General features: G+C 44.9%; 1 protein-coding gene and 1 pseudogene across 1 annotated transcript; both read right to left on the reverse strand.

Annotated features, from left to right (window-relative positions):
- Window positions 1–14,562: 14,562 nt before the first annotated feature.
- On the reverse strand, window positions 14,563–15,495 carry LOC148475062 (olfactory receptor 8D1-like). Its single transcript, XM_088457766.1, has one exon. It carries the CDS (start codon window positions 15,493–15,495, stop codon window positions 14,563–14,565), a length of 933 nt encoding a protein of 310 aa, XP_088313892.1.
- Window positions 15,496–25,161: 9,666 nt separating this feature from the next.
- LOC148475063 (olfactory receptor 5B12-like) lies at window positions 25,162–27,072 on the reverse strand (annotated as a pseudogene).
- Between the last annotated feature and the right edge of the window lie 294 nt (window positions 27,073–27,366).

Genomic DNA, 27,366 nt, shown 5'->3' on the forward strand with positions numbered 1-27,366 from the left:
GTTATAACTCATTCCATTATTTCCCTGAGGACTGGTGTTCACAAGGTTTGGCAAATCCTCTGAAGTCTTGCATATGCCGGTACCTGTAGACAACACACTGCCTGGCCACATGGGCATAAGCATGAAGTGTGTGGCAGATATCATGGGACACCCCACGCTCATGCTGATTCATACAGTTCAGAGAGTCAGCGTGTTTTTATGAAAACACACTGCCGGGAGCACATTGGACTGGTACAGGGGAAATCCACGGTGGGCCCCACTGCCTGGGGCCCACCCCTCCTTTAGGTGTTATGTTCTAGACTATGCACTGAATTATACATTGCTACTCTATTAGAGGGTCAGTTTTTGATTTAGAAATAGAGAAGACAATATAATGCCAGAATGCAGGACACCATGTGCTCCGTGACCCATTTACCTCCTTTCTGCATCTGATACATATTCCCAATACCTCCTGCTCAGTCACACCTTACAGCTCGTTCTCCCTTTCACATTTAGTACATAGGTTCATGTCTCACTGCCTCTTTGCATAATAATTTCTCATATGGCTGCAGGGGATGCGGTTAATTTACCGCCGCCCGTTAATCCGGCCGTCGGAAACCCATCGGCAGAAGGCCGCCCCGAGATTAAAGATAGGCATTGAAATGCTGATGCCTATCTTTAGCCTCATGCCGACATCCTGATGTCCGACATCCCCAACGAGGTTAGGTTTATGCACCCCTGGGGGTACTTAGTGTTAGGCACCCCCCAGGGAAGGTTAGGGTTAGCCTAAGGGAAGAGGGGCTTAGGGTTATGCACCCCCGGGGGGAGGTTAGGGTTAGGCACCACCCCGGGAGTTTTAGGGCTAGGCACCACCAAGGGAGGGTTAGCATACTTACTAGCCGCTGTTGGGATGTCCTCCCTTTGGGCTTTCGGCATCGGTATGATAACTGGCAGCTTTTCAGTCATCAGTATTTAATACCGTTTCAGGCTGCAAAATATGATGTTGCATTTTATAAACAGATTACCAGACATCCACTGTGAGAGATTAGTAATGGCTGACATTGTAGCAGTGATGTGACCTGTGTATATTACACAGTCATTATTACAAATAGGAATAAGTGTTCCATGTATGAGCATTGACAGTAAGTGCTGACAGTTGTTTGCTCAGGATTGCAATCATACATACAGCAGAACATCATCATCATCTTGGTCTTTCTGTCCTGCACATAACACACAATGTGTCCCATTATAATAAGTGTATTCTTGCTGCTGTTTCAGAACAACTAACCACCTGCAGCATCAGACGTGTCCAGAAGGTGGCAGCACAACTACCCACCCGCAGCACCAGATGTAGACAGAAGATGACAGCAAAACTAACCACCTGCAGCACCAGACGTGGACAGAAGGTGGCAGCACAACTACCCACCCACAGCACCATATGTGGACAGAAGGTGACAGCAAAACTAACCACCCACAGCACCAGACGTGGACAGAAGGTGAAAGATCTGAGAACCAACAAGGAAATCATGAGGTGAATTTTTGCTAATGTTACATGTAATACGATGTACATTATGTTCATAGCCATTTCTACCTCATGACCATTACATACATTTTGAAGGCAACAATGGGCTTTGTAAAGGAATTCTAACATGCCTTATATACAAAAATGTTTCATATTTTGGTAGGGTAATTATTCTATTCTTGACATTTATTATAGATTATTGGTGTATTTGATCATGTGTTCATAGTCTGTTCCTGTGTTCTGTACATTGCTATGAAATACACAGACCTATTTAACAATTCTCCTTTCTTTTCTAGAAACACCATTTCCCTCCGTCATGATATAATGCAATATGCTAATTTCATCCGGCAAAGGGCCTTTTACTTCTTCGTCCTTATGATTGTAGTTTATATCAGCACAGCAATCGCGTGCAAATGGCAAATGGAGTCTGACTTAGAAATGGGCCATATGGACATATGGAAAATGGAGTCTGACTTGGACTTGTACGACGTGGAGGGTCCTGGCCTGGACAGTCGTGGAGTAGGGATTCTTGTTGCTATCCAGCCTATATATCCAGCACATACATCCTGTCACCTTCAGAGGACTGCCTTTACCTCTTACCAGCATCCGATCTCCTGCTGCCCTGAGTGTGATTTTGTCAGGCTCCTGAGGCGGTATGACTCTCCCCGCTGCTCTGTTTCATTCTGGAGCCTCTGCCAGCTGCGGACACCAGACGCCACATTGATGGTCTTCTGCCATCATTCCTACTGACTGTGGAGGTCCCCCCTATCACTGGCGATTGGCTTCTCTGGGCAGTGTGCTGACTTCAGGGTTCCGCTGTTGACCTGCGGCTGTTTCCATCCAGTTCCCTGTGATGCTGCCTCACTTTCCGGCCTCCTGTGCGCTGTGGTCATCTTCTCTGCTGGTCTCTGTTTAAGATATCCTGGCTGCTGTTCCTGGGGTCTGTGGTTGACCTATGGCTGTTTCCCTCCAGTTCCCTATGATGCTGCCTGGCTGTCCAGACCTCCTGTGTCCTGCTGGTCTCCTTGTAACGGATCCTGGCTGCTGTTCCTGGGGTCTGTGGTTGACCTTCGGCTGGTTCCCTCTAGTTGCCTGTGATGCTGCCTTGCTGCCTGGACCTCCTGTGTGCAGTGGCCATCTTCTCTGCTGGTCTCTGTGTAAGGGATCCTAGCTGCTGTTCCTGGGATCTGCAGTTGACCTGCGGCTGTTTCCCTACAGTTCCCTGTGATGCTGTCCGGACCCCCCATGTCCTGCTGGTCTCCGTGTAAGGGATCCTGGCTGCTGTTCCGTGGGCTGGTGCTGCTGTTTGTACCTGCTTCTTCAGCGCAGATCCTGCTGATTTCTCCTGGAACTGTTGAGAGTCACCAGTGGCTCCTTTATATTAATAAACAAGTATTGACCTGCATTGTTAGATACTTTTGTGAGAGTACTATATATTAATTTGAAAATGTGAAAATATGAAACATAACTTTTAATGATATTAGCTTACAATACTGTAGGTAGCAACATTGGTCAAAGTTATCACCTTCTAACAGAGAAAATTATTCATATTGAACTATAATTGTTCAAGATTACATCAAAGAATGACAGGAATAATGATGCAAATAAACGGATAAATATATAATTATTATTCATATCAATTAGGGGTGAGCGGGTTCGGATTTCTGAAATCCGAACCCCCCCGAGCCCCCCCGATCCGAGGCCGATCCGAGTCAGGCTCGACTTCTCCCGCCTGACTCAGATCTGAAATCGAGGCAAAACATCATCATCCCGCCTTCCGGGTCTCGTGGGTTTTGGATTCTATATAAGGTACCCGCATCGGCGCCATTTTCTCACTCAGCTGTGGACAGTGAAGAGGGAGGGTGGGAGTTAGGGCTGGCTGGGCTGTGTAGTGTAGTGTCGAGCAGTGTAGTGTTGTGCTGTACTGCGCTGTGCTGCTGTTGTCCATAGGGGCTGTGTCCACTCCTCCAAAGTCCATAGGGGCTGGCTGTGTTGTGCTGTGCTGCTGTTGTCCTTAGGGGCTGTGTCCACTCCTCCAAAGTCCATAGGGGCTGGCTGTCTTGTGCAGTGCTGCTATTGTCCATAGGGGCTGTGTCCACTCCTCCAAAGTCCATAGGGGCTGGCTGGACTGTGTTGTACAGTCAGTTGTCCATAGTGACTGTGTCCACTCCAAAGTCCTGTTCAGTGTCCCAGTCCTAAAGGGGTGCTGTAGTGTTGTCCAGGGGGTGCTCTGTCCATCAGGGGTGCTCCCCCCAAGTGCAAAAAAATAAATATTTTTCCTTTGTTTGTGAATTGTGTGCGCAGTAGCCGCACGTGAATCAACAAAGTAGCGCCAAGCGTGCGCCTGTGTCATAAGTAAAGGGCTGGCTGGCTTGACCGTTAAAGGGTGCTGTAACCCCCAAAGCGAACTCCAAAGCTAATAAAAAAATATTTTCTGTGTTTGTGAATTGTGTGCACTGTGGCTGCACGTGCATCAACAAAGGAGCAGCGCCAAGCGTGCGCCTATGTCCCATAAGTAAAGGGCTGGCTGGCTTGTCCATTAAAGGGTGCTGTAACCCCCAAATTGCACTCCAAAGAAAATAAAAATATATTTTTGTGTTTGTGAATTGTATGCGCAGTAGCCGCACGTGCATCAACAAAGTAGCGCCAAGCGTGCGCCTGTGTCATAAGTAAAGGGCCAGCTGGCTTGACCATTAATGGGTGCTGTAACCCCCAAAGTGCACTCCAAACAAAATAAAAAAAATATTTTCTGTGTTTGTGAATTGTGTGCACTGTGGCTGCACATGCATCAACAAAGGAGCAGCGCCAAGCGTGCGCCTGTGTCCCTGAAGTTAAGGGCCGCTGGCTTGTCCATTAAAGGGTGCTGTAACCCCCAAATTGCACTCCAAAAAAAATATATATTTTTGTGTTTGTGAATTGTGTGCGCAGTAGCCGCATGTGCATCAACAAAGTAGCGCCAAGCGTGCGCCTGTGTCTTAAGTAAAGGGCCAGCTGGCTTGACCATTAATGGGTGCTGTAACCCCCAAAGTGCACTCCAAACAAAATAAAAAAAATATTTTCTGTGTTTGTGAATTGTGTGCACTGTGGCTGCACGTGCATCAACAAAATAGCGCCAAGCGTGCGCCTGTGTCATAAGTAAAGGGCTGGCTGGCTTGACTGTTAAAGGGTGCTGTATCCCCCAAAGCGAACTCCAAAGCTAATAAAAAAATATTTTCTGTGTTTGTGAATTGTGTGCACTGTGGCTGCACGTGCATCAACAAAGGAGCAGCGCCAAGCGTGCGCCTATGTCCCATAAGTAAAGGGCTGGCTGGCTTGTCCATTAAAGGGTGCTGTAACCCCCAAATTGCACTCCAAAGAAAATAAAAATAATATTTTTGTGTTTGTGAATTGTGTGCGCAGTAGCCACACGCGCATCAACAAAATAGCGCCAAGCGTGCGCCTGTGTCATAAGTAAAGGGTCGGCTGGCTTGACCATTAAAGGGTGCTGTAACCCCCAAATTGCACTCCAAAAAAAAAAAAATATATATTTTTGTGTTTGTGAATTGTGTGCGCAGTAGCCGCACGTGCATCAACAAAGTAGCGCCAAGCGTGCGCCTGTGTCATAAGTAAAGGGCCGGCTGGCTTGACCGTTAAAGGGTGCTGTAACCCCCAAAGTACACTCCAGTCCAAACCAAAAAAAAAATTATTTTCTGTGTTTGTGAATTGTGTGCGCAGTAGCCGCACGTGCATCAACAAATTCCAGCACGTCCCATGTTTTGCACACACAATAAACTTGGTGGTGCAGAATTTTCTGAAAAGCGACAGGGGTGTGCAGGAGACACTTTGGGTGACCTGAAAAATTTCTGGCCACTTTTGCCATTCAGCGACTGCGTGCACCTGTGTCATAAGTAAAGGGCTGGCTGGCTTGTCCGTTAAAGGGTGCTGTAACCCCCAAAGTGCACCACAAACAAAATAAAAAATTCTTCTTTTTTTTTATGTCTTTGTGAAATGTGTGGGCTGTAGCCGCACCTGCATCCTCAAAGCAGCAGCGACAAGTGTGCGTCTGTCTGTTAAAGGGTGGTGTAACCCCCAAAGTGTGCTCCAACCAAAATAAAATAATCTTTTTTTCTGTGTTTGTTTATGAAATGTATGCGCAGTAGCCGCACCTGCATCCTCAAAGCAGCAGCGACAAGCGTGCGTCTGTCTGTTAAAGGGTGGTGTAACCCTCAAAGTGCGCTCCACAAACAATAAAAAAATTCTACTTTTTTTTTCTGTCTTTGTGAATTGTGTGGGCTGTAGCCGCACCTGCATCCTCAAAGCAGCAGCGACAAGTGTGCGTCTGTTAAAGGGTGGTGTAGCCCTCAAAGTGCGCTCCACAAACAATAAAATTTTTTATTTTTTTCTGTCTTTGTGAATTGTGTGGGCTGTAGCTGCACCTGCATCCTCAAAGCAGCAGCGACAAGCGTGCGTCTGTCTGTTAAAGGGTGGTGTAACCCCCAAAATGCGATCCACAAAAAATTAAAAATTCTTCTTTTTTTTCTGTCTTTGTGAAATGTGCGGGCTGTAGCCACACCTGCATCCTCAAAGCAGCAGCGACAAGCGTGCGTCTGTCTGTTAAAGGATTACATCGGTGACAGCATCCAAGTAGGCATGTCAGACAGTCCGTATCTGTATTGGCAGGAAAAAGAGGCAATTTGAAGGTCCCTGTACAAACTGGCTCTATTTTACCTGAGTTGCCCCCCCTCCAGTGTGTACTCCGAAAGAGTGTTTAGTGCAGCCGGGAACCTTGTCAGCGAAAGGCGTAGGAGGTTGCTTCCACAAAATGTGGAGTAGATGATGTTCATAAAAATGAATTATCAACTCTTCCAGGGAGACCAGCCTCTAGAACGTACAGAGGGACCTGTGGTGGTGGATTCCAGCGGGGATGAATTAATACTCTGTGAGGATGAGGATGTACACAACACTGAAGAGGGTGAGGAATCGGTGAATGAGGAGGATGAGGACGACATCTTGCCTCCGTAGAGCCAGTTTGTGCAGGGACAGATTAATTGCCAGCTTGTTTTGTGGGGGCCCAAACAAACCAATCATTTCAGCCACAGTCATGTGGCAGACCCTGGCGCTGAAATGATTGGTTTGTTAAAGTGTGCATGTCTTGTTTATACAACATAAGGGTGGGTGGGGAGGACCCAAGGACAATTCCATCTTGCACCTCTTTTTTTTCTTTGCATTATGTACTGTTTGCGGCCTAGTTTTTCAAACTGCCATCCTGTCTGCCACTGCAGTGTCACTCCTAGATGGGCCACGTGTTTGTGCCGCCCACTCGTGTCGCTTAGCATAGTCATCCATCTACCTCGGTGCAACCTTTTGGACATAAAAACACTATTGTGAGGTGTGAGGTGTTCAGAATAGAATGGAAATGAGTGGAAATTAAGGTTATTGAGGTTAATAATAGCATAGGAGCAGAAAAATCAACACATTCTGTGATTTTTGCTGTTTTTAGGCTTTTTTAAAAAAAAATACAGATCCAAAACACAAAACCCAGAACCCAAAACAGCGAAGGGTGGTTTTGGCAAAACCAATCCAGATCCAAAACACGAAGAAAGATCCAGATCCAAAACCAAAACCCAAAACACGAAAAGTGGCTGGTGCACACCCTTAATATCAATGTTTAAGTTTCTGCCATAAGTGTTTCTAAATTCCAGGCAGATTGTGTCTTGGGTGAAAATATAAATAGGATAACATTATATTCAATGATCGTACAACATCCATAGGAGACTGAACCTATTTGTTTGATCTATCCATAGTATATAGCATTAGTCAGGTATTCCCAGTACTTGTTTGTGTACAAAAGAGGTAGATGAAGGAATGCTGCAAAAGCTCTTTTCCTTCTCGCCAGACTTGCAGCACAGTGGCTGTACGGAGCTAGCGTGTCATGTGACACATAAGTATGCAGCTGTAGTGTCAACAGTGTCGGACTGGGGCATGAAAGGCCCACCAGGGAGATGCAGTGGTAGGGACCCACTGAAAGGACATAACAATCTACTGTGTATGGTGTACTAGTTTCTATGTTCTCAAGATCCACTGCACCATACAATACACAAACACGAAGATACAGATGTGTTCGCAACTTCGCATACATCTATTCTTAAATCGTGCAGAATACTGTAGCCCCGTTTAGCGTGCCATGGACAATGCATCTTATCTGCCCAAACACTAATACCAAGTACCTAGTACACTATGGAGCTCATTCAGACCCGCTCGCTAGATGCGATCGCTCGCATACAGCGTATGCAAATTTGTCAAAGTGACGCCATGGGAAGCGCTCGCTCGCCAAGGCATAAGCACACCCACTTTAGCTGTGCGAGTGATCGCTCTGTGTATGCAGACACCCATTAGCATATGGTGAGACGCCCACTAGCGCACGTCATCTCCAGGAAGTGTATTAAAACTAGGGGTGAGCGGATTCGGTTCTACTCGGTTCCGTTCGGTTTTAATAATCAAATCTTATTGGCTATCCAAAACTCGTGACAGCTGATACCCAATAAGATTTGGTTATTAAATCCGAACGGAACTGAGTAGAACCGAATCCGCTCACCCCTAATTAAAACATTGGTACATCGAGCACCATCGGTAGCAATCGCAGCGTTTGTGGTTGCCTTACAGGGGCACAAGCACTGCGAGGACTTCAGTGTAAAAAACAGGCATGTGACGTGTACTATGATGCTGCCTGTTAATTATGCACACCTTAAAAATGGCGTTAAAACACCCAGGCACGTTTGCGTTCGTACCTCCACACCCTCGTCATTAGTGGCCTGCCCCTGTTACCACCCATAAACGGCCTCTTCTGTCACTCATTTCACTGGGCTGTCTTTGCTGGGCGAGCGAGCGGGCTGCGATCGCACAGAGTAGTTCACGCACAGAGACAAGATCCCTTACCCACTGAATAGCTTTCAAACATCACTACCCCCTGACATTATACCTCCCGCACATAATTGCTAAAGAGGTTATGACATCCATTCAGATTTTAGCAAGCAGCGGTACAGCTGTTTATGACTCTCTAAAGATACAGGCAGGGTTAGACTGCCAGCTATTCAGCAGTGGATGCATTGATGAAAGACACTGCTGGACTTCGCTATACAGGTGGCATATTTGTAAGTATCACAGTGATACTAAGGATATACAGTATATGACACTGGTAGTTGGTATTGTTGTTAAAGGGAGCCCTAAGACACTGAGGGCGGTATTCAATTGTTATGCCCCTGTACACGCCAAACAGGAGCTATTCAATTGTTTCTCCTGTCCGGCGCGATCAGCTGCTGGCGCACCATTTCAACTTGCACCTGCGAGCTGATGTAACCCTGGTTAAGGGTTAAATAACATACTATATTAATAAGTACATATATGAGTTAAATATATATGTACTGCAGTCACAGTTCTTGAGGTAAAATGCATGTGTGTGTCATGTATTTATAATGGAGTATTGTAGTTCATGATATGTATATATATATATTTAATGTATTTACATATAAATTTATGTGGTACTTTTTTTTCCCTGTGGTGAGGATGTGCACAGTGTATGGGATGCACGTGCACTGGAGAAGAAGGGGGCGGAATGATATAGGTGGGAGTGATTTGTTTTCTGTCAGGGAAAGAGGGTCCGGTTTAGAGAAAGGGATTAGGGTTATCAGCAGCAGCTGACAGGAGTCTGACATTACCCTCCTTGTGTGCCCACCTCCCTGTGACCCAGGCAGCGTGGCCATGTGGGCTGCTGGGCACAGGGGGGTGGAGCCGGTGAGGAGGCAGCAGCATTGGCTGTCAGTAGTGCGGTGTAAGCTCACCGCTGACAGAGGTCCCGGCGGCGGAGCAGCGCAGAGGGACTGGTGGCAACTGGCGGAGGCTGTGAGTGGGGTGGAGTTAAGGCACACCCCACTATTGAGAGGCTGTGGTCCCGAAGAGGGGCATGTCTGCAGGCGTGGATGTGGAGCAGCAGCGGCTGCATCAAGAGGTCAGCTGCCATTCAGAGCCAGGTTGCCGGGAGCCATCCTGTGGTATGAGAGGCAGATCTGGATGCTGTCAGTGGAGGTGGGATTTCCCCTTCGTTAGGGAAATCAGTGAAAAGCTCCAATAGTGACAGGTGGATGACTGGTAGTGGCAGTAGTGCCCACCAGTAGTAGTGAGTAACCGCAGTACATTGCATCCCATACAAAGTCTCACAGAGCATCAGGAGACTGGAGAATATTGTGGAGGGTTGGGATTGGAAGCCTGTGCAGGGGTGTCAGTTACATTCATATATATATATATCCACCGCATCCCCAGCGGCATATATATATCCACTGCATCCCCAGCGGCATATATATATCCACCGCCTCCCCAGCGGCATATATATATCCACCGCATCCCCAGCGGCATAGGGACAATGAGACCTTGGGGGAGTATAAGCTGGGATAAGGAGAGACTTGAATATGTAACAGTGTATAACTGAACTACAGCAAACAAGTAGTGATAGGATGTGGGAAGCTCATAGAATAATTATATACAGTTTTATAAGTCCAAGGCTTGCATCTCTGACTTACCACTACAGGATCTACAGTATGAGATGATTGTATCTTTAATGAAATAAGCACTGTGCTAGGGACAGGTCAGCTGTCACAGATGGGAACGGGAGCACAGTCATCTGCAGCCAAAACTAAGAGCCGGATAAGTTTGGACTCTCATGTTCAGCAATTTCAGTATATGAATATGTAGCTTTTGGAAACTACCTATGGAGGAAACACATCTATCTTTCAGCCAGCAGCATAACTGATAAAATATATCAATTATTTGTCGTCAGGAACACTAAAGTGCAGCTGGACATCATTAAGGACCTCACTACAATATGTTTCTCCAAAGGGATACTTCTAGGAAAGGATTTAGCTTCATTGTTCTTAGAAAGAGATGAGACCTACAATACTAATTTGTGAACATTCTCAGCAATATTAAAGGGAATTTGTTTATCTATATAATATATATTGTTCAGTTAAGGAGTAGTATGTTCTTATAAATGTAACAGATTGTGACATAGTAGTAATGTATTGTTATTAATATGTACAGTATTTACCTATATCTATAAAGAGAAAAGGTGTTGAGATATATCTACTATTGTCTTACTTACCTGGAGGAGCGATGAGGGTAATCTGTGGTCATCGAAATCCATAAACATAGATGGTTTGTTATTATAACAATTTTATGTTGGTAACAGTATGCAATACACAGTATCCTACACGATAGGAAATAGAGGGTATAGTACTAGGCACATGGCTTACCCAAGCGAGCCCGGTGAACAGAATACCAGTTAATACAGCTTGGGTGGAGGCACTGATAGAGAAAAGGTACACCACTTAGAGAGAGGGTACGGGTGGGTACAGTAGACTATATAGGAGTTAGTAACCCAGTGACCCTTTAGTGATAGAAGGGGGGTTACACTGAAATTGGAGAAAAGTGACATGTTTGGGTGCCCAAACATCACCTTTCGCGGTCGCGCCCAGCACTTTGGTGGGGGTTGCTGCTTTACGCGGCTAAACCAGACCAATTTGGGCTCGATCAGCACGTAAAACTGCAACAATTGAATAGCGCCCCGCGATCTCTCGTCACTTTAGACAGGAGATCGGGTGCGCTATAACAATTGAATACCGCCCTTAGGGTGGAGAAGAGCAAGAGACAGCGGTTAACAGCAAATATTAAGTTTCCCCCGGATGTATGACAGAGGGACTGCAGCAAGAATTGGAGATATCCCTCCACAGAACCCGAACCGCTCATCCAGGGCCGCCATCAGGGGGGGACTGCCGGGACTGGAGTCCCGGGCCCGGACACTTGGGGGGCCCGTCCGCTCCTACTTCCCCGCCGCTTGCTCCTACTCCCCTGCCGCCCGCTACTACAACCCCCCGCCGCACAATAGAAGTGAAGTGACACATGAGTCACTTCCCACCCAGCCGCCCTCCCGCACCATCTGCTGCCTGCGTGCCGGTGCAATAAAGTTTTTCTTAATAGCCACTGCCAGTGTATCATGACGTCGCACTGTGTAGCTAAATGAGAGAGGAACCGCGCCGCGGTGTGTGAAGACTAGTTATCCACTACCATGAGGGACTGTACCAGGGTCAGAACTATGGGAGACAATGGAGGCGCCTGCCGCCGGGCTACACCTCTGAAGGGGCACCTCCTCCATTGTGCACAACATTTTCACCCCACTTAGGGCTGTAACCATGTACCCGGAGTGTAAAGTCACGGTCGCCTAATACATGGCACCCCTTCCTGGCACCTGAGAAGCCACCATACACTAGTGGAGAGCTCCATGTCAGACCATCAGCTGTTGCCTTCGTCTATCTATAGCCTGTCTGCATGCGAATTGCTACATTACAGGGTCAGTGGCTGTGCCGGGGGGGGGGGGGGTATCAAATTATAGATTGCTTCCGGGCGTCTGGGATGAACTTACGCCACTGGACTGTACCATCATTTAGCAAGCTGCACGTTCCTGCTGCTGCCCTCTATGCTGCTGACCGGAGTCGGTGATTCCAGCACAGCTCACTGCATGAGCGGGATCTGATGCCTTCCATTGACTGTTGGAGGGTTTGCTACAGGTGTGTTCTGTGTGTGGCACTGGCAGGCTGGTCATCCAGCCGCGGTGGTAATTACACAGAGAACGGCGATTCACTGTTACATCCAAGCACTGGAATTTAATTACCAGCATTTCATCCATTCAGCACACGTAGGAATTCATAATCTAAATACACGGAGGGCACCATCTATTTATTTTACTCCAGCTTGTGCGGACATGCCTATGCTGGTAACATTTTTTATATATTATTTTAATTATACTATATTTGTGCAAGTGGATACTGTTATATGGATTTTATTGATCATTTGTATCCTGCTGTTAATAACAATTAATGTTAAAATTGTCTAATTTAGTATACCTGTTATATTAATAATATATTATATAATCTCCCAGCACTGTGCACTTTTTAGTACACTTTTTAGAACACTCTTTGGAGATTCTATTAGGAGGCTTTACACTACACCCCTACTCACAGCTGCAGGTAATATATATATATTGCTTAGCGCCTATTGAGGGCTGGGGGGGGCTGTAAGTTTTGACAGTCCCGGGCCCCATAATTTCTGATGGCAGCCCTGCGCTCATCCCTACTTATTACTATTACCCCCCAAAACCATTGTACCAGGGGGGGTACATTTACTTAAGTGAGAGTTTTTAGAAGTGAGTTTTAGAGGAGATGTTGCCCACAGCAACCAGACTAGGCCTCGCAAATTTGAACTCCACACTCACATTTATCAGTGTTTAAAGCCACATGCGCACTTAATGATATGCTCCATGAGCAATATCGTTAAGTGTTTCCGCTGCACTGACAATATCGTTCAGGTGACAGCACCCTCCCTCATCCCGTACTTGCAGAACCTGATGATATCGTCAAGTTGCCCTGCAAGTATGAGCGATGAAAGACATTGTTAAGGATCTGCGGGAGCGCGCATCGTTAACAATGTCTTGCATACACACTGGACAGTATTGAACGCGATGAACACAGGGGCGTATCTATAATGGGTGCAGGGTGTGTGGGGCACACGGGTCCCTGGGTCCAGGGGGCCCCGCACCGCACACCCTGCACCCATAATATACTTACCTCGCCGGAGTCCCACGTCGGCGCGGGGGTTCGGAAAGTAAAAAAACATCTGGAAAATTCAGCGGCGGCCATTTTCCCGTCGTTTGCGCAGTACAGGGAAAATGTGGCCAGAGTCTATAACTCCGGTGCTGGCCGCACACAGCTCAGTGTGCTGCTGTCTGCCTAACGAAGAGGAGGGGGCCCGTGACGGAGACTGCACACGGGCCCCCTCCTCACATGAAACGCCCCTGGATGAATACTAACAATATCGTTATCGTTCATATCGTCCAACTTATCATCTAGTGTGGATGGGGCATATCCGTGTTGACAGCTTGAGAAAGTGGTACGATCTGGCTACCCTGCGGCTGCATTATGCATATTAGTTTGGAGATCTGATAATAACTAAGGGCCTTATTCAGATATGTATGCAATGCCGATATTTACACAGTTGAGCGATTATTGGCCAACTGCGCATGCATCTTAGCCTCAATGAGCGCGCACAACGATTGAATTGTAATCAAATTTGTCTGCGGTTGTAGTGAGGATTTATTCGCAAGTGATTGACAGACAGCAGCCATTTTGTGGGAGGTAACAGAGAGTGGCAGCAAAATGTCGGGCATGTCATGACCATTTTTGAGGCGTGTATCTGCCTACATCTGTGATCCCATATACAGAAAACACGGCACCAGTGTACCTGCTGCCATTTTGTGCAACCATAGGATTACTCAGATGTTCGTGTATCGAAGGATCTGTGACCATCGCTGTGTGCTTACTGCTCATACGCACTTGCTTGGATCTATATAGCCGCCGGTGCGTATCTCAATACATTTCCAGGCGGCTGCACGCATTAGCCTATTTATACACAGCAGCTGCGTAAGGGGTCCCAGCTGCGATTACACTAGCGCACATATCTGAATTGAGCCCAAAGTACGCCACTTTATCCATTACTGTGGTGTGATTTCAGCAAAGCTAACTAAGGACAGCTCTATAACTGTGGGGTCTATGTACTAAGCTGTGATAAGTGACAGAGTGAAAAGTGATAAGTCTGTGATAAGTGCCAGCCAATCAGCTTCCAACTGTCATCTCACAGGCTGTGGTTGAAAAATGACAGTTGGGAGCTGATTGGCTGGCACTTATCACAGACTTATCACTTATCACTCTGTCACTTATCACTGCTTAGTACATAGACCCCTGTATCTTCTTACGGGTCAAAAAAACAAAAACAAATTGCCCTTGAAGCCCATGTTGTGTGATGGAGGTATAGAGAATAGCACAAACAGATAGCAAGTTGTATGTCATCAAAGTTTTTCACACTGTATATATCACATATGTGTAATATCTAATTTCTGTAAAAAAAAAAAAAGGAATCTGTTGTCTCAGATTATCCTGCAAAAAGTCTTCCCTTAAAAAATAAAAAAAGACATACAATAATTTTTAATTAATGTTGGCCTTCCTTAGGCCCTTTTTCAAAACTTTATTCACATCTTTATTTTTTAAGCTGTAGATCAGTGGATTGAGCATGGGGACAGCAGCTGTATTCAATAGAGCATACATTTTTGTTAATTCCAAGGTGCTGCTAAGGTTTGGTGTCAGATACTGACTGAAAAGTGTCGTGTACAACAGTACGACCATGGTCAGGTGTGAGGAACATGTGTAGAAGGCTTTACGCCTGCCACCCCCAGAGCGGATCTTCAGTATGGCCGCTATTATGAAAATGTAAGGGACGAAAGTGAGAACAAATTGAGTGAAGATGGAAGGAAACACAGCTTCTATGAAAAGCAACATTTCAACAATAGAGGTGTCGTCACAGGAAATGTTCAACAAAGGGATAATGTCACAGAAAAAGTGGTTGATTTCATTTGATAAATAGCAGGAAAAGTTGCATACAATGACCACAGGAGGAAGGATTTGAAAGAATCCCAAAACCCAGCAGACAGAAACCATTATAGCACAAGTTCTTATACTCATAACCATTTGATAACGCAAAGGCTTACAGATCGCTACATAGCGATCATAACTCATGGCGGTCAATAGCCACAGCTCAAGACCGGCTAAGGAGCCAAACATGTACATCTGTATCATGCAAGCAAGAAATGAAACAATGTTATCACCGGTAATGAAATTTGTAAGGATCTTATGCAAAGAAACTGTAGAAGAACAGATGTCTACTATGGACAGGTTGCCCAGGAAGAAGTACATGGGAGTATGGAGAATGGGGTCCCGGCAAGCAAGGAGAATGGTGAAGTTACCAGATAGAGTGATGAGATAAATGAGAAGAACCGTAATAAAAATGGCAACCTGCAGTCTTGGGTCATCCGATATCCCTTTAATTATGAAATATTTGCCGTATGTCTGATTTGCATGCATTCTCTTGTCCAAACTCTAATATCTGAAAGAGAAATCACACAACATATGGTAAAATAAATAATACAGTTTCCTGGTTAAGTGTAATGTTACCAACCAGTGCTCAACACGTCTCTTGCATGAATGTTGCTGTAAAATGTTACACAGGGCTTCAGCACTTTACTAAAGTGCGGGGTGGTAGAAGTTTAGGTGCTGCCCATAGCAACCAATCAGGTTCTATTTATCTTATTTATCTAGCACCTTCTAGAAGATAATAGCTACAATCTGATTGGTCACTATGGGCAACATCGTCACTTCTAAAAACCTGCACTTTAGTAAATATATCCCTCATTCTCACACTCATGATTACTGACCCTCCAACATGACCCCTTCCACCCGGTACAACATGCTCTGCTCCTGGACTTCTCTCTTAATTGATGATTGCAGGCACCTGTGGTGAAACACCTATCTCATCTATTAACTAGCTCAACACAGGTGGCTGCAATCACTAATTAGGTGGGAAGTCCAGGAGCAGAGCATTTTGTACCGGGTGGAAGGGGTCATGTTGGAGGGTAGGCGATTTCCTTCGTACAGATGTAGCTGACTCACCCACAAACCCAGTTATCTCTTCCAAACACAACACAATTTCACTGCCCTTACCTACTGGATTAGATCAATAAGGGGTCTATTTACTAAGCAGTGTTAGGAGACAGAGTGAAAAGTATTAAGAAAGTGATAAGGTACCAGCCAATCAGCTCCCAACTGTCATCTCACAGGCTGCGTTTGAAAAATGATGGTTGTGAGTTGCTTAGTAAATAGAACCCTAAGTAACAGATGGGCGCTGAATGGAATGAGTGGGATAGAGATGGATGATTGTTAGATGTGGAGTATGATGGGGACGGTGTAGAAATTTACAAAGCTAAAAGGGAATTGAAATGACGAGGATATACTTTAAGGCTTGATCTTGGATCTGGTAAGTATATTTTGTGAATAATTAGCAGGTGTGGATTTAGCAGTGTACAGAGTTGTCCAATTTACTGAGATTTTTCCGTTTACTGGTTGTGGTGACTGATTGAGAATTTTAGATGATTCTGTAATTTTGGGATTGAATGTGATAAATTCAAGTATTAAACCATTATAGTCATTGTATCATTGCTTTCTCTAGTTCGAATTGCAGAGTTTCTGTAGTTTTCCAAAATCTTAGATCATGGGTAAAGGCACACATCCACTAGCAGATCTGAATATGACTGCACGATTAGGACATTGTAATCGTGCAGTCGTTTGTCAGTCTTTGATGAGCCTGCACTGGAAGAGCAGTCGTTCAGTGCAGGGTCATCAATCATCTGCAAAGCATGCTAAACCTGACGTTATCGTCAAGGTGTTCCGCATGTTTGCACGATGAAAGATGTCTAAACGACCAGCGGGCGCGCGTATCGCTGGTCGTTTAAGACATTTTTGCAAATGATTTGCAAATGATTTGCAAATGATTTATGAACGATTGAACGATAACGGTATCGTTATCGTTCAATCGCTCAACTAAATCATCTAGTGGATGTGTGCCTTTAGAAGTAGAGATATGTTTTTGTTTTGGATAAACCACTCTCAAGTGTTTTGGTTCAGATTTGGGTTTGGTACGGTTTTGGATTCCTTAACAAGTGAAAAAAACTTGATAAAAGTGTAAAAAAACAGCTAAAATCATGTAATTTGAACCTGTTTACTTTATATGCAATCCAAAACCCGAGCTCTGTTTTTAAATCTGAACTGAGGGCCCGATTCAAACCGTTCGCTAAGCCGCGGATGCACGCTATGGGCGATTGTCGCCCGTCTGCGCATGCGGCAAAATACGCATGCGCGAACCAGTCACTGCGTCCAGGAATCGTGCACTCGTAGTGCACATACTGGACGCTACTTTAGTGACAGATAGTGCCATTTATGGGTGGTAACAGGGGAAGGTGCTTGTAAACAGCTCTCTCTAAGACATAGAGAGTGTCCTTACACCAGACAGTGTGATCGCGGAATTTGCATACCCAGCCCCTTTTGGCTGCGAGAGAGCGCAGCTTAGTGTCTGGGTCTGAATCGACCCCTGAGACCTCAACTGACAGACCCGAACTGGGACTCGTCTCTACTCAGAACCCAAAAAGTGATGCGAGCTGGGTCTCAATTTGACTCGAAACCCCTAAGTTCAGGTGTGTTGTATATCTTAAACTGTAAGATTTTTTTGTCTAAAAATTTCATACATTTTTCTAACATTAAAATATGTATTGTTTAACAATTAAAAACATAGGTCAAATCAGGTTGTTCACGTGTTTCAAACTGTAGCCTTCCCCCTCCACACAGCCTACCAGTGTGGCCTGCTCCCTCCACACAGTTTTCCAGTGTGCCTTGCCCCCCACATAAAGCCTTCCAGCATTCCATGCCCCATGCTCACTGTCTTACAGTGTGACTTTCCGCCTCCTCACAAAATTCCAGCGTACTTGGCACACGCCACACATCCTTTCATTGTGTCCTGCCCACTCCATACAACCTTCCAGTAACCTTCCATTGGATGAAGCCTTCCAGTGTGTCCTGCCCACCCCACACAGCCTTCTGGGTGCCCTGCCCTTTCAAACAACAATCCAGTGTGCCCTTTATTCTCCACACAACCTTCCCATGTGCCTTTCTCCTTCCACACAACTGTCCCAAGTGCCCTGCCCATTACAAGCAGCCTTCCATTGTGCTCTGCCCACTAAACTCATGCACACAGCCTTACATTATGCCCCTCCATGACCATACATTTTTCCAGTGTGCCCACTCCATGAAGTCTTCTTGTATGCCTTGCCTGCCCCCCTCTAAACAGCCTTCCGGTGTGCCATGCCTCCTTCACACAGCCTTTTTTTGTGCCTTGCACTTTACAGACAGACAGACTTACCAGGTGCATGTCCCTTCATACAGCCTTTCAGTGTGCCATGACCCCACTACACTGCTTGCCAATGTGCACTGCCTCATCCACACAACTTTACTGTATACCCTGCCCCCTTCATACAGCCTACCAGTGACCTTCCACTCCACAAAGCCTTTAATTGTGTCCTGTCTCCTCCACACAGTTTTACAGCATGACCTGTCCTGTACACATAGCCTTCCAGTGTGCCCTGCCCCCTCCAAACAGCTGTCCAATCTGCTCTGCCTCATTCACATAGTCTCACAGTGTGCCCTGTCCTCTCCACACAACTTTACTGTATACCCTGCCCCTTCATACAGCCTGCCAGTGACCTTCCACTCCACAAAGCCTTTAATTGTGTCCTGTCTCCTCCACACAGTTTTACAGCATGCCCTGTCCTGTACACATAGCCTTCCAGTGTGCCCTGCCCCCTCCAAACAGCTGTCCAGTCTGCTCTGCCTCATTCACGTAGCCTTATAGTGTGCCCTGTCCTCTCCACACAGATTTCATGTGTACCCTGTCCCCTCCTCAGCACCTTCCCGTGTGCTCTACCTCCTCCACACTGCAACACACAGCTTACTGACATGAACACTGTGGCACAACCTTACTGACATGGACACTGCCTTACACAAAAATAAAAATGTTGAGGTGATTGGAACAATGAGTCTATTATCACCAAAACTGAAAACACCAGCAGCCAGCAAGGAAAGGGTGTATATCAAATATTGACCCAGACTTCCTGGCCCTGGCTCTGGAGCTGGAGGGACAATCTGTGTAACCTCAGAATAAAGGGACTCACATCAGAACCGGAAATCCGCCGGTGGGAAATGCTGATTGGTGGCCATTGATGGTGGCCGATACGTTGGGGAAATCAATGAAATTCTTCATGTTATAAATTCTAAAGTTGGTGATCATGATCATATTTTGATCATCATCAGCAAATCAGGGAAATCCAACATGTTGGATTTCACCAATGCCCTGAACCCGGCGCCTGGGGATCGAGGGAATTGGCCCAATCCTTTGCAGATGTATGGGGGCCTTTACTCATTGACAATGGTCTTGCAGAAGATCTGATGCTGTGTCTTAGGATGCAGCACTCGAATCTGCGATGCAGTCAGGAGGCCTCTCTTTACACCAGATGCCTCCTGCTGTATTAGCATATTAGTTGTATGGAAGCGGCTATATATAACCATACAAATGTGAATCAGTCCCATAGAACACTATTAGCAAATTTAAGGCCTGTTTCAGTATGGATCGCTATTGTGATCGCGGCTGCGATTACGCATGCAGTCTCACTGCAAAGATATGCTAATCCTCTGCGATCGCCATGCCGTCGCAGCACAACATAAGGACGCCCACATTTTCCTTACACACATCCAGGGCCAGATTAAGGGGGGGGGGCGACAGGGGCAGTCATCCCTGGGCCCCCACACACGGAGGGGCCTCCACACAGGGTCAGTGTGACCCTGCCGAGAACAGGTGTCTAGTGACACCTGTTCCTGAATTGAGGCTCACTGCCGCGATTCCGCTGTTAATGTATGCAGCGGCACAGTCAGTGCCGCTGCATACAGCGCAGAGTGGGTCCCGAGTCTTCTCACCGGCGCCACGTGACACATTACGTCCACAACGCCGATGAGAGGACAAGGGAGCAGCTCTGCCGGGAGGAGGTCACGCCCGCACGCTGACACTCAGGTAAGTCAGCGGCGGAGGCTTTGGGGGGTAGGAGGACAGAAGGCTTAGGGGGAAGGGGGGAAGCTCCGTGTGGCTTGAAGGGGCCCCCGCAATTTAGTTGCCCTGGGGCCCCCACAAACCTTAATCCGGCCCTGACACATCCATAATACTATGCAATTCTACAAAAACATCGAGTAATATTGGAGCCTCATGCACAAGATCAGATCTTACTCAGAAATCGCTACCCTCAGCACACACAGTGGAAGCCCAAGCTGCGTATGGCATTGCAGTGCCTAATTTATGCATGCCCCTGCAATGGCGTTCAAACGCACTGGCACACCTGCATTTCGCCGACCTCCACCCCCATCACCTCCCCCAAATGGTACTTCCTGTCAATCACTATATGATGGGTCTGCGAGTTCCTACGATCGCAGTGCTGATTGCAGTGGAGTGTTCATGCACACGCACTGCAATCCATACGCATGTGCAGAATGCAACAATCGGCCAATTGCGTGCATAATCGCAATAGAGATCCTTACTGAATCAGCCCCTCAGATCAAAATTTTTGAAAAATTACTCAAGCACATGAATCGCTACCCATGGCGGAGTGTCTAAGTCGTGCAAGGCCAAATGGCGCAAATAAGTATAGATGTATGAGGGCACATATGAAAGTTATGATGTGTGATAAAGCAGGCTCATTACAGAACATTTCCTGTACAAAATTCTAGGACATATCATCAAAAGATAACAACAGATGTCAATTTCAATGAGATTGTTTGGGACATTTTGCAGTATAAGCACCTTTATTATCTACATGTCTAGTCTGCCAGCGTATACCCACCTGTTACAATTATTTACCTGTGCCGCTGTTGGTTTATAATGAAGATTGTTTCCACTACTAATTGGTTGATATAAACATTGTGTACAACAGCCAAGATTTCATCTTACAATAAAGCAGAAAGCAATCACAATTCACACTTCTAAATCAAAGACTTCAATTATTCTGTACAAGCAAAGATCTTCATGCAAAATGCGTTTCCACATCAGCATTCAGTATATATAGATTCCTAGCTAGTAATTAATCCCTGTAGTTATTATTAGTAGCCTTACAAATGTATTTTAATTGGCAATTAAGAAATGTTTACATATTATATGTACACATAAGTTATTGTGACTGGTAAGCATGGGTTTTATTATATCAGGATATACAAGTTCTTGGTGGTTATATAACAAAATGTTAGAGAAATAAATAGAAGAATATTTATCACATGTTACAGGCTGTGTTTGAAAATTGACGTTTTGGAGCTGATTGGTTGTTATTTGATCACTCGCAATTTTATCTCTCTACAAACTTTGATAAATACCATTTAGGCTAGAAACCAATTTGAATGCGTCTTATAAAATTTTAATCTGCTTAGGGTACTGTAGGATGCTTAGAGTACGGTAGGATGCTTAGAGTACTGTAGGATGCTTAGAGTACGGTAGGATGCTTAGAGTACTGTAGGATGCTTAGAGTAAGGTAGGATGCTTAGAGTACGGTAGGATGCTTAGAGTATGGTAGGATGCGTAGGGTACTGTAGGATGATTAGAGTACGGTAGGATGCTTAGAGTATGGTAGGATGCTTAGGGTACTGTAGGATGCTTAGAGTACAGTAGGGTGCTTAGAGTATGGTAGGATGCTTAGGGTACTGTAGGATGCTTAGAGTACGGTAGGATGCTTAGAGTATGGTAGGATGCATAGAGTATGGTAGGATGCTTAGAGTATGGTAGGATGCTTAGAGTATGGTAGGATGCTTAGGGTACTGTAGGATGATTAGAGTACGGTAGGATGCTTAGAGTATGGTAGGATGCTTAGGGTACTGTAGGATGCTTAGAGTACAGTAGGGTGCTTAGAGTATGGTAGGATGCTTAGAGTATGGTAGGATGCTTAGGGTACTGTAGGATGATTAGAGTACGGTAGGATGCTTAGAGTATGGTAGGATGCTTAGGGTACTGTAGGATGCTTAGAGTATGGTAGGATGCTTAGAGTATGGTAGGATGCTTAGGGTACAGGGCCTGAGTACTAAAGGGGACATGGACAAATATGGGAGGCACTATGATGTATAATCCAATTGGATTTACGCTTACAAGTGTGATAACTTATGCCTAGAATTAAGAAGATTGTCCTATCATATTGAAGAAAAAGGTTTAGATAGTAATACTCTGAATATTAGGTTGACTATTCATTTTGGTCTATACACAGCTCCATAGAAAAACTTTGTTCTTTCTTTCTTTCTAGAGCTAGTTTCTAAAGCCACATACACACTAGACGATTTTTATGAATGATATGGATGATAACGATATCGTTGAACAATATAGCGTTCATATCATTCAGTGTGTATGCAGTGAACGACCAACAATGCGCGTTCCCGCAGGTCATTAACGATATCTTTGGTCGTCCGTACATGCAGGCCAATCTGAGGATATCGTCAAGAATTGCCTGTTCAGAGATGTGACAGGATGACTTCACTGAAAGATATCTTTAAAGAGATATTTCAATGTGTGCTCCTAATATCGTTTGTTCTGCACAAGAGAAAGTTCAAGGGAAATATTTCACCAATATCGTTCATCGTCTAGTGTGTATGAGCCTTTAGGCAAGGCTGCCAATGACTACCTTAGACAATGTGCCAGAGGTCAGACCATGTGGACAATGTGCCAGAAGTCAGACCATGTGGACAATGTGCCAGAAGTCAGACCATGTGGACAATGTGCCAGAAGTCAGACCATGTGGACAATGTGCCAGAAGTCAGACCATGTGGACAGTGTGCCAGAAGTCAGACCATGTGGACAATGTGCCAGAAGTCAGACAAGGGGCGTCTTTAGAGAGGAGGGGGGCCCGTGTGCATTCCCCGTCCGGGGCCCCCTCCTCTCTTTCCCGGCTGCCGGCGGCCAGCAGCCGACTGACGTGGCTGGCCAGCCACCGGAGCATTAATAGACTCTGGGCACTAGAGTGTGCCTGGAGTCTACTGCACATGCGCAAAATTGCTGCAGCATTTTTCTGGCTTTTTGTACAGTGCTGACACCCGGCGTGGGACCTTGGAGAGGTAAGTTTTAAATAATATGGGTGCAGGGTGTACCGCACACCCTGAACCCATTATAGATACACCCCTGAGCCAGACCATGTAGACAATGTGCCAGGAGTCAGACCACGTGGACAATGTGCCAGTAGTCAGACCATGTGGACAATATGCCAGGAGTCAGACCATGTGGACAATATGCCAGGAGTCAGACCATGTGGACAATGTGCCAGAAGTTAGATAATGTGGTGTTATGAATTAACCCCTGGAGTGTACCAGAAACAACTTCACAAGATGTAGCAAGGAAATGTAAGATATTTATTGTGTGACTCACATGAGCAGCACAGGGAATTCCACTTATAAGTGGCTGGATAACAGATTATAGTAATCAAGATACACAGTAGTTGAAATTGCAGAAACACTTGAAATCCATAAAACAACCAGGTATGCACATATTGAGAATCCTTGTATATTTGAATGACGTTTGCTAGATTTGCAGGTACTGAAGATAATTAACAGGTAAAGGAGTAAGATGTAATCTTACTAGGATGTACCAGGTTAAATGTCAGGTAGCAAATGATAATATGGTACTTGAACAGAGTCAGCAATGCCCTTGATTTCAATATTGTTTCTAGATTGCTCTTCTTGATCTGCCAACTAATCATGGGCTGAGGGGATCATGACCAGATAATAAATCATTTTGCAAAGAAACAAATTCCTCAATTTTGCTTTCAAGGTGATCCCCGTGTTCTACAATGTCAGAGGCTTCTTTTCTAAGCTCCCCAACAGGTGATCTTATGTCAGCAAACCTGTACTGAATTCAGTCAGTATTATCTGATCAAGGTGTTAGTGGGGAGATAATCAGGGGATATCCAATATCTTTTTTCAAGGTTAATGAAAGAGTCAGCATCATTTATATTATATTGTCATTACAAGCTATCAATTACTAAATAGTGTAGACCAAAAGAATAGGAGGGTCTCATTTTGGCATATATACTGTATATACTGTCACACAATTAGCACAGAGTCACTGTGGAAGGATTTTCCAAACTCCCTATATATTGTCACAAAAGCACTGGTAAGGTTATGCACGGGATATATATTTGTCCCAGGTTTCTGACATATATGTATTAAAACCCCAGGAAAATGTCTGTGAATTCAAAACAGACTTGATAGATGTTTGGGCTTTAGTAAAAGCTGGTTAAAGGTTCCTGGGGTTCTGGATGGATAGTAAGGAAGGTCTCCATCCATTAGGTCCATTTTGGGTCTTCAGATCTTCTACCCCTTAGGGGTACATTTTACTAAGATTCGAGATGGTCCCGATTTTCAAGGAGATTAATCTCGCTTGAACTCGCCAAAATTCAGGTGATTTAATCCCTTTTTTTATTCCAAATTTACCAACAGGCGATTTGAGGCTAAAGGAGTTGGCCAATGGTGAAGCAGAATGAGATATCTCTCCCGAGTATCTCGTTTTGCAGGAGATTACTCACCCGAGATTGCAGTGTTTTCTCTCTGCAAATCTCTCCCGAGCTAGCAGCCTGCACATATCAGTGAGATATGTGTTGGCTGCTTGTGTGTTAAGACTTGTAAAAAAGGGTTAAATGTTATTAAAAAATATGACGTGAGGTCCCCCCCCAAAAGACTAACCAGCCCCAGTCCTGTTTCTTAAAATTATAGGGAAAAAAATGTGTAGGGTTCCACTGTAAATTTAAGAACCAGCACCAGACAGCAGGGACAGAGCTGGTTTTAAATATAGAGATAAAAAAAATGTCTACAGATTTGGGCCAGATGGACATACAACTTTGCGTACAGGAACTGATATGGCCACTCTCCGTTCAAGTCTGCATCAGTCCCAAATTGTCCAGTTTTAACTTATTGCATCTATACCACATTATAGAATAGTATACATGATATGTAGTTAATTTGAATAACATGTATAACATAAATATACATTGTTGTAAGATACAAGTCATGAAAAACGCATTATTCAACCACCTCTAATATTATCTTTAAAGTTTGTTATAGAGTATAGCATTTTTAATTTATCTAAACTTTTCCTAAGCTCATTTTCAAAGCACTTTGTACATCTTTATTTTTTAAGCTATAGATCAGTGGATTGAACATGGGGACAGCAGTTGTGTTAAATAACGCAAAAAGTTTTTTGGCCTCCAAGGTGCTGCTAAGGTTTGGTGTCAGATATTGACCAAAAAGTGTTGTGCACAGCACTATGACAACCGTGAGGTGTGAGGAACATGTGTAGAAGGCCTTACGTCTGCTGATTCCAGAACTGATTTTCAATATGGCCACTATTATAAAAATGTAAGGGACCAAAGTGAGAACAAGTGGAGTCAACAGTATAGGAAATAATCCCTCTATGAAGAACAGCAGTTCTAGAAAAGAGGAATCATTGCAAGAGATTTTCATCAATGGAACAATATCACAAAAGAAGTGGTAGACTTCAATGGATAAATAGCAAGAAAAGTTGTATACAATGATAGAAAGAGGAAGTACTTGCAAAAATCCCAGCAAACAGCAGGCAGCGCAAAGGCATACAGATGGCCACATAGTGATCATAACTCATGGATGTGAGTATAAACAGCTCAAAACTACCTAGGGACCCAAACATGTGCATCTTGGTCATGCAAGCAAAAACTAAACTGTTTTATCCCCAGTAATAAAGTTTGTAAGGATCTTATGCAAAGTGATCGTAGTACAACAGATGTCTACTATGGACAAGTTGCCCAGGAAGAAATACATGGTGGTATGGAGAATGGGGTCCCAGTAGGCAAGGATAATGGTGATGTTACCACATAGGGTGATGAGATAGACTAAGAAGAACCAGAAGGAAGATTGGAAGCTGCAGATTTGGGTCATCTGATATCCCTTTAATTATGAAAAAAGGATATATGTCTGGTTTCTTGGCATTTTAAAGCAAACTTCTAATATCTGAAAAAAAGATGACATATACACAGTATGTTATAATATAGAAACATCATTTATATTCTTTTGTTTCCCTTTGTAAATTGCCATACTAACTTGAATAAAAATTAATTATTCTCATTGAGACAGTATATTCTGATTTGCAGAAATGTCTTTAAAATTAAATAAATGCAAACAGAAACTACATGGTCAAGTTGTTTACAATGGACATCCTTATTGGAGTGTGAGCTCAATTTACTCTATTTAAGTTGAGCCACAATCCTTTATCAGTGCCCATAGGACTCATGGTAACCTAACTCGCTTTTCTTAATATAAACCAAAATAAATCAAAATTGCATCACATAAAACAGAATTCTATTTGCGGCAGATGGGAAAATCTCAGCAGCCAATAGACTTATCGTTGGGTGATGGTGGTGGTGGGAGGCTCAACTGTACACTCTAATTTTAAACATCATAAGAGGTGCTACCATGCTGATACTTGTAATGCCATGCAGGAAAAATGAAAATGCAGGTGCACACTCTAAGCCCTAAGAATATTTATAATGAAAATGGGATGTAGTTATGAGAGGTCACAATCCCGACACTACAATCTCGGCAGGGGATTTAACTTATGGGGTGAAATACCGATGCCTATGTTAATCCCGATGCTGGGACCCCAACAGGATGCTGGACCGATTGTCCAGTGCTGGTGGTAAGTAGCGATGTAGCCGGGGATGGAGGGGTTAGGTTTATGGACCCCCGGGGGACTTAGGGATAGGCACCACCCTAAGGAAGGGTTAGGTTTAGGCTAGGGGAAGGGGAGGTTAGTTTAGGCACTAGGGGGGAGGTTAGGGTTAGGGACCCCCCCCCAGGATGGTTAGGTTTAGGGTACGGGGAGGGGGGGTTAGGTTTAGATACTAACAGGGGGAGTTTAGGGCTAGCCACTAGGGGGGAGGTTAGGGTTAGGCATCCCTAAAGGAGGGTTAGGGTTAGGGTGGGAGAGGGAAGGGTTAGATTACTTACCTCTGCTGTCGGCATTTCCTCCGCCTCGGGCTAGCGCTGTCGGGATTTGAACCGGCAGCTACACAGCCATCGGCATTTCATTCCCTTTCCAATGAAAACATTTATAATAAACTCTAACAAATAACATGGGAATAAATAATAAGGATCTTAGCACGTTTGGCCAAAAATGTATGCCCGCCTTCCTCGTTAAGGTAAACCTAATCAGGTGACTCCCTAACATCCCTAATACAGTCACATTATATAATGTATCCAGGACTTACCTATAATAGTGCCCATTCCAATGTGAAGAAGACAGAACATGTTTTGACT

This window comes from Taudactylus pleione, unplaced genomic scaffold (genome assembly GCF_031769625.1).
Source record: "Taudactylus pleione unplaced genomic scaffold, aTauple2 ptg000783l, whole genome shotgun sequence".
Taxonomy (NCBI): Eukaryota; Metazoa; Chordata; class Amphibia; order Anura; family Myobatrachidae; genus Taudactylus; species Taudactylus pleione.